The sequence below is a fragment of the Pyxicephalus adspersus genome, chromosome 9 (genome assembly GCF_032062135.1).
Source record: "Pyxicephalus adspersus chromosome 9, UCB_Pads_2.0, whole genome shotgun sequence".
NCBI classification, from domain to species: domain Eukaryota; kingdom Metazoa; phylum Chordata; class Amphibia; order Anura; family Pyxicephalidae; genus Pyxicephalus; species Pyxicephalus adspersus.
In genome coordinates this window covers 45,111,690-45,119,844 of record NC_092866.1, presented here as the reverse complement: position 1 = coordinate 45,119,844, position 8,155 = coordinate 45,111,690, and the positions used below count along the sequence as shown (strand labels likewise).

The following is an 8,155-nucleotide window of genomic DNA, read 5'->3' as shown; positions in this document are numbered from 1 at the left end:
TTACGATTCCTCAATATTGGATTGGTAGCTGTAGCAATAGTAAGATTAAACATTAGTAAGAATAAACATTCACAGTGTTTTTTTTTTTTTTTTTTTTTTGGGGAGTATGCCTCGCCTTCAAAATTTTAGCATAGCAACAGGGTCACTTGAGATCATCCCTATACTGGAACTAAAGTTTTCTTTAAAGGCTTCAACCCCTGACTATTTTTCACATTAGTATGTTGATCAGTAGGAAGAATGCCTCATAAATTGCTAGCAAGTGGAAAGAATGTCTCACTTATTGCTGATTGCTTAAGGAACCCCTAGCGACCTCTCATAGACATTGCACATGCACGGCCTTCATAAATGCAGTACTGTATCCAAGAACCGCTATCAACAGCTAACTACTAAGTGTAAAAAAAAAATGCATAGTAGTAAAATAATGAAATATGGTTTGTGTTTATCGCTCTAATATCGATAGACTGTACCTATCTGCTGCATTATATTATAATATTTATATATATTTATAATATTTACATTTGTTTTTCAGGTCCTCGTCAGAGGGGTGATATGTATTTTTGAGTTTTCTTTTTTACCTGCCGAGAGTTCGGGGACCATTACTTGCTGAGAATATTGGTGTGATTGCACTGACAATTCTAAAATGGAGATTGTTTTTCATAGTGAACCGCTCAACAGTCACATTAAAACACTTTATTGTTACAGATGCCGTAAAATTTGTTTTTTTTCTTGGATCTGTCTTTTTTTTTTTATTCCACAGATGCACAACACCAGTCTGAGTACAAAGGATTATTTATATATTTATATTGTTGGTATTCATATGCAGACAAGAATTTTCAGACCCAGATAACAGGGTGCAAGGGAGGGTAGAGCAGTGCAGTTGTAGCAAGGAAATATAAATACAAAATCTGAAATTAAAAAAAAAATATTAAAAATGCTTTGAGCTCACTGTTCCAGAATAAGGCAATTCAACCCTTCCAGCACTCTAGGACCGGACCCAGTATGTAATGAAAAGGGTTAAAATAATGCAACGCGATTAGTGTATCTCAATTACTGTAGGAAAGCCTTATTTACAAGATTTTAACATTAGGAGCAGAAATCCAGAAAAACATGTCCAGTGGGTCCAGTATTTTGGTCCTTAAGTCACCAATTCTTCTTCATTTTTCTTTTGTTTTTTTCTTGCATGGCATAGACACACCAAGCGCTCACAGAGTCTTTGGGGTGTTGCCTTGCTTTCAGGCACTTTTGAATGCCCATTTTACAGGGCTAGTTTTGGTCCGTACTGCCAAGTTATGAATAAGTGCACTTTTCTGGTTAGAGAATTAAATACAAAACACGAAACAAGAAAAAAAATAACATAAAATACAACAAAACACAAAAACTGTTCAAATATTTCAGTAACTCAAAATAGCTTCTCCAACCCCTTAGCTGCAGCATTTATCAGTTTAGATTGCTTGTTGACAGAGCGCCCTGCAAAGGGAATTCATAAACTTGAAGATGGTTCTTTTCTCGTAACTGATTAAGAGGGAGAGTCAGGAATAAGTAGAAGGGTTGTAACAGAATCACAATCTTAAACACACAGAAAAAATCATTAACTGGGGGAGAAACTACACCCATTCTTGGTCATTTATTCCCCTTTATTGGACTAGGGTAATCCCATGTATGTTGTTAGGGGTAGGGTTCCCTGTGTCTCCAGTGTGAATGCTCTCTGATTTCCAGTTGGTCCCAGAAGGTTCCAGTGCTGCTTGGTTTGGTCCAGTGTTGTACATCCAGTGACGAGTGGGGCTGACCCCGTGGCTGCCTGCAGTCTGGGGGGCAAATGATACATCTTCCGAGTCCAAAACAAGGAGAGATATGGTTGTCCAGCTGTTTGGCAAGTGTATCAGTCACAGAGTCGGTAAAAATTGAAATAATAGTCTGTAACTTGTGAAATATCCACTGTTAAGTCATAGCATCCTGATGCCCCCTAGCAGAGAGAAAATACAAAACTGTTAGCAAAAGTGCATGACTGAATATATAAGTAACTCCATATACTGTATATTTAAAGGTGAACTGCATGGAAACTGAAAAGTACATGTTCTTGTAATCCATGCACTCCAGCAACATTGCAGGCCTACGGGTCCAGATGACATTGCTGTTAGGGACTCTGCACTGCACTTATCTGGGACCTGTGCCCAATATGGATTAAAGGAGGATAATGCACCATATGTGATGTAATTTTCTGTAAGTATATTCATGTGGGCCCTTTGCAAACCAATAGAGCCTTGATCGGATCAGAGTAGCGTTCCACCCTCTGGCAGTTCAAATTCCAATATGAAAAATATTACAAATTGCTAATATCAGAGCATATTAAGGTGCTTATGCAAATATGTAAAAGTAGATGATTGCTGAAAATAAGGTTCTGTGTTTTTTTACTGATTTGTGATTCCATTTAAACAAATGAAACATGTCAATACACATGGTCTGGTGCTGATCTGTGCACTACGATGTGTGTTAAATCTTACAGCAGCACTTGTAATAATGTGCATTGATGTGCATTTCCAATTATTAACTAAAGATATGTTAGGCCTATTCTTTCATAAACACCAAAACAAAATAAGCACATTTTGTTGTATAAAAATATATCTATTTTTGTAATAAGTTTGCTTGTATGTGACTGGCTTACCGGTGGGGACACCCGCAGGTGGAAAAAGAATTGCTGGGATGGATATATCTGGAGTGACCATAGATGGTGTGTTGATGGGGCTGATGGAGCACAAACACCTGAAACCTGGGGAAAAAAAATCAATCATGAAACCTTGAAATATACACAGGGTACATATCAACCTGCACAGGTTGTTTCGGGGCTTGTTATGAGCATCGGGTTAGACAGCGCATCCAGGATAAATGGGCTACATTTCACCTTAATGCTCAAAGCAAAAAGTCATGCTGCATTTTGCATTCTGGCTGTATGTTAGGGTATACTACACGATGAAGGGCAAGTCAGCAATGAGTGTATGGTATATTACCTGGTAACTGAAAATCAATTTGCTTTTCTGTTAGCAGGGCAGTAGAGCTATACACAAAATACTCTACATGGAGTCTTACACAAAGGACTTAATCGAATAAAGCTCTCCAAGGTTAGAGTGGATACACTTTCATCAGTGAAGTTGGGTGATCCAGCAAACTTGGAATGGATTTCTTCAAAGTCATTTGCTAGCGAATGTTTTAAATCCTGGACCAGATCCATTCCAGGTTCGCTGGATCACCCAGCTTCACTGATGAAAGTGAATCCACCCCAGCATTGGAGAGCTTTAATAAATCAGGCCCAAAGAGTCTGGTATATCATATGTGCTAAGAACTCTTCTACAGACATCTGTTCTGCATTAGAAGTAGACCTCTGATAAAATCAAGTGGTGAAGTCTTATAACCTTGTCTATAGAAAGAACACACATCTATACTACAAATACTACTACTACAGCTCTTTGGAATCTGACTAGAGTGGATAATATAAGATTTAGATGAATAGAGAATTATTTGGGCTGCTATTGCTTAACTTTTATTCTTAAAATCCTACTTGCCATGCTGTTCCAATAGCATCAATGTTCACACAAATAACTATAGTAAAACAAGTGTGCAGAGGAGTAAAAGCTTTACTGGATAGGGTCAGTAAATTCACAGGTATCCAGGGCGGTCTGTACATACCTGGGAGCAATTCTGATCTTCTGTAGCTGATTTGGTTACAGATGTGTCACAGTCCTTACCCGTCGACGATTCACACAGATTCACAGACACGGGAACTGTGGAGCTAAAAAGCAATAAACAACAAGTTAAAAATATTAAAAAAAAGATAAAGGATAATTGTAACTTTAGTATAGTTCTTCTTTCATTGATTATCCCACCCGTCTCATTTTACTAGCCATACCGCACCACTTATATTTCCTCCTCCTTTCAGCATTTATATTATGTGGTTCCCCCAATGACACACAGCCTTTGCTTGAAATATAGGTATGTCTGCTGGGTCCTCTATTACTCCACAGCCTTGTTTATTCACAAGGATAAGCCATACACCCCTGGGCAGCTGGAGACCGTAATGAGAATGGCTCATCCACAGGAATAAATTGAGCTGTGGCACACCGGTGCTATAAGGAGAAAACCTGGCAGAAATGTTTTCAGCAAAGGTTGTGAGCAGCCAGGAAGGCTCATACAGTAAATATTTCTGGAACAGAGAAGAGTAATTATAGGGGACAGGCTTCATTCAGAGAGGTGGAGGGAATAATGAATGGATAACTGTACTATATAAATGTACAAGTGTCTAAAAAAAGGCCACACAAAGAAGACATCAGTTGCATACATTACTTACTTGAATTCCAATGTCATTCTGCCTGTCATCGAGCTGTACTTGCTGAGAGGGAGTGAATAAGTGTAATTGCCTGCACTGCAAAGACAGATAAACCATGATTAATTTACTCATTTATATTGTGCTGCCTCTTTACACAGATCAACCAATTAAACACATGATGCTGCTAAATACCCTTACACCAGGCCAATTAATGTTAGGCTAATACATTGTGGAAAGGTAATAAAGGATTTATAAGTAACCCATAAAACATGACATAAGCTTTAAAAGGACTAATAAATATTAGATGATTATCAGGCTACATTGACAATATCAGCAGAACTAGAATTTGGAAAAAAGACAGACCTCATCTAATAGATATCTATAAAAGTCTCTTTGCTGAATCTTGTCTTCCCAAAATCAAAGAGGTAACTTAAGAGTCTGCTGTACATACAAACACCAAAATAAAACAAATAAATCAGTTCAAAGTTCATAACTTTATAAAAAGCCTGACTTTTAACAAAGGTCTTAGAAAAAAAAAACGAAGAATGCTGCACTTTTTAAACCCCAGGTATAATTGGAAAAACTTTTTAATTAGCTAATAAAATAGAGGTGTATCAACACAAAATGGATTCAAAGTCCTAACTTTTGTTTTTTTTTAGAAAGCAGCTACAGCCTGAATGGAAAAGCCTGACCTCTTCCAGCAGGCTGCATTTCTCTAAAGTGGTCCATTACACCCCCTGCTAAGTCAGAACTAAAAACCCTTTAATTAGCAGAATGTAATTTGCTGGTCACAGAGTTATAGATCGAATTTAGAAGGGCAAGCCAGACTTATTTGTTATGAAAGGTTGGCATTACAATATTCGACAAAACTCACCTGCAGGAGTCTTGAAAGGAACACATCTGATCTGTAATAAGAGTGTTAATCTCTAGGAGGCGGATGGAGGAGGCAGCAGCACGGGAAACTAAAAAACAGAAAAAAGTAAGTGAAACACAGGACCACCCATAACCATATGTGCTGTAATGCAATGGCAATTTCAACTGTATGTATACAGCTGTTTTCCTGGAGTTTCATGACAGGCTAAAACTTAATTTCTGAAAGGAGATAAAACTTTCTAAATCTCACCGTTTGCATGTGTGACATCATCAGCTGTAGTGGTGATCATGGTCTCTTCCTCCACACTTCTCTTGCGAAGGTCATGACCAGGCAGGCTGTTGGGGCTGTGTTTAGTTTTGCTTTGAGTGTATTGGGGTGGGGGACTTACAGGACGAGCTGGAGTTTGTAAATTGTTGCGGCTCTTATCCAGGACTCGTGATTTTGCCTTTCTGATGGTGACCGATGAAGCATTGTCTGAACAAAAGATTTAAAGATGAAATATTTAATGCAGACAGCTAAATCCAGTAGTAGATATATAGAGGACAGTAAGGCCTACAGTATTTTTTAGTACATGGGGAGATCTGTGATCATAAAAAAGGAGCCCTTGCATATTTTTTTTACAGAAAAACCTCTTTTCGCAAACCCACCCCTTACCTTTTCATACCATGGAAAATATTTCCTGGCAAAATTAAATATATGATATATTGTGGCAATGATATCCAATGGAGGGATTGGCACAGAAGATCCAAATACAGGAGAAGTGAGAATGCACAAAGATTACATTAAAAGGTTTACTGGTAGGGTTCTGGTTAGAGTTACAAGGAGGGTCAGTATATTGGTTACAGATGGAGGGTTAGTGTTGGGGTTATAAGCAGGTTGCTGGTAACAGAGTGTTAGCATTAGACTTACATGGGTGAGGGTTACAGAGAGTGTTAAGGATACAGAGCAGGATATTAGTTACAGGAAGGTTTAGTATGCAGGTTACATAGACAATTGTAAGCTCATTCAGGCAGGGTCCTCTCCTCCTCCTGTGTCATGGTTTCTATCTGTCTATCATTTGCAGCTCTTATTTAATGTACAGCACTGCGTAATATGTTGGCACTATATAAATACAGTTTATTAATAAAAAATAATAATGATAATAAAAGTTATAGGGAAAGTTAGTAACAGGGTTATGGGGGAGTTTTAGGACAATAGGAAAGGTTATTGGGGGAATTACTAAAGATTCACAGAGAGGTAAGTGTAAAACTGCATTTCTCCCAGCATCAGTACTTCTTTGCCACAAATGCCATCACTGTTCTTCCAGCAGTGAAAAATAATATATCAGTGTCAATTACCCTGAATACATCTTGAGTCAGCATTCAAGTTCTTAGGGGCAGCAAATCCCTAATTTATGTAATGGCAATCCTCACCTATTACAGAGGTTTCAGATCGAGAAGCCGTTTTTCCAAATGTGACCGCAGGAGAAGTAGACATATCATTGGAGGTGGAGCAGCAGGTAGCTTGACATGGTGGTTGGAGACAAAGGTCTAGTGTAATGGAAGGATTTTGATTATGTAGCCAGTCTGTTAAAAAAGTGAATGATATAAATGCTCATTAGCCAATTCCATAAGAAAAGCACATTTAAAACCTAAGAAAAGTGACCGACCTGTACTTTTTGTAGCGTGTACCGGCGGGGTGGTGGAACTTCTCAGCTGCGTGGTATCAAAGTTTTGACTTGAGCTAAACAATGAAGCATATGAGATAAGTATTGGCCATTGGATAAGAGAGCCATTGGACTAAGTTTTAGATACATTTTAACAAACGATTTTAGCTGGTAAAAGCCAAGGGGACATACCGTGCACACACAGCAAAAGGGAGAGTGAGACGGATCTTTCGGAAGAAAGTCAGAGTGCAGGTACCAGGTGGCGAGAAAACACTGCCAAAGGTAGACAGCAAGAAGAAGAAGAAGACAGCACCAACAAAGAACAAGAAACGGAAGTACAGAAGTCAGTGCAGATAAGGCTACAGCTCAGATTAGGCATTCTGGAGTTTGTACTAAACCATATTTTGCTTGTTTAAGTGCATTGCATTAAGGAAGCCAATTCATTGGAATGGTCTCACAATTCATGGCAAGCTGTGTATATTTTAAATTTCAAAAGCAATAATAGCATTAGCAATATTGGCTCAAGAAAAGAGACGACCCGTTATAGCAGAAACAAAGTTTTTAAACATGTTAATAATTCAATATAACACAATAAATATCAATTTGATGCACTTTACATATATTTGTAAAAGATAAAATATAAAGATTATACATTCCCCATTAACTCCATGCTCCATCAATTATACTGCATCAAGTGTACAGTCCCAATGCCAAAAGTACTACACTGGGAAAACTTTACTTACCCATCCATATCTAACAGATCATCCTCGCTGCGTAAATTCAACACATATAATGTTGTCATAGAGATAACACTGCAACATTAAACAGAGCAACTTGGTGAGAAAACATTTAATGTTTGATTGCTATGTATGCAAATGAACTAATTTACTAATGGTTTAGGTTATTAGTTTACCATCTGTTTTTTAATGGTATGATTTATAGTTATATTATCCTAATCTGTGTGCTCTATACCTGTACCCTCCCTGCAAAATATAAAATACAAAATATCAAGCATCAAATGAAGGTATTTATTACTGGTAATCCACTTGTTATATGTAAATGTTTTCCAAACAATCTGCTATGTTTTGAATCAACCAAAAACTCACTTATTTTTGTTTTGAAAACAGTTTATTGTTTGCTAAAACTACAAAATATTTAGATGAGTTTGCTAAAAGCAAGAGATTACCCCACAAAAGATGCGTGTACTTGCACATACCTTTGACATATTTTAATTTGTGTTTTTGATGTTTTTTCATGTGTAATTTAACCACCTGGGCGTTACACTGATGTCTAGGTTTCTGTACCAAAAGCGTTACAG

At 37.6% G+C, this 8,155-nt stretch overlaps 2 protein-coding genes across 6 annotated transcripts in view; one reads left to right on the top strand and one right to left on the bottom strand.

Annotated features, from left to right (window-relative positions):
- TMEM258 (transmembrane protein 258) overlaps positions 1-699 on the top strand; it is an 8,442-nt gene extending 7,743 nt beyond the window's left edge. The window contains exon 4 of the mRNA XM_072421774.1: positions 530-699. The gene's annotated coding sequence lies outside the window, so the exon portion shown is untranslated. The remainder of the gene's footprint in view (positions 1-529) is intronic.
- Positions 700-713: 14 nt separating this feature from the next.
- The window catches only part of MYRF (myelin regulatory factor), an 85,668-nt gene continuing 78,226 nt past the window's right edge, over positions 714-8,155 (bottom strand). For all 5 annotated transcript variants that reach the window (XM_072421767.1, XM_072421769.1, XM_072421770.1 and 2 more), the window contains 9 exons: positions 7,581-7,649; positions 6,841-6,914; positions 6,605-6,757; positions 5,442-5,666; positions 5,193-5,280; positions 4,340-4,414; positions 3,682-3,784; positions 2,663-2,767; positions 714-1,963 (listed from right to left, as the gene is read on the bottom strand). In XM_072421767.1, coding sequence (XP_072277868.1) covers positions 1,880-1,963; positions 2,663-2,767; positions 3,682-3,784; positions 4,340-4,414; positions 5,193-5,280; positions 5,442-5,666; positions 6,605-6,757; positions 6,841-6,914; positions 7,581-7,649 — 976 coding nt within the window. In that variant the 3' untranslated portion in view covers positions 714-1,879. The remainder of the gene's footprint in view (positions 1,964-2,662; positions 2,768-3,681; positions 3,785-4,339; positions 4,415-5,192; positions 5,281-5,441; positions 5,667-6,604; positions 6,758-6,840; positions 6,915-7,580; positions 7,650-8,155) is intronic.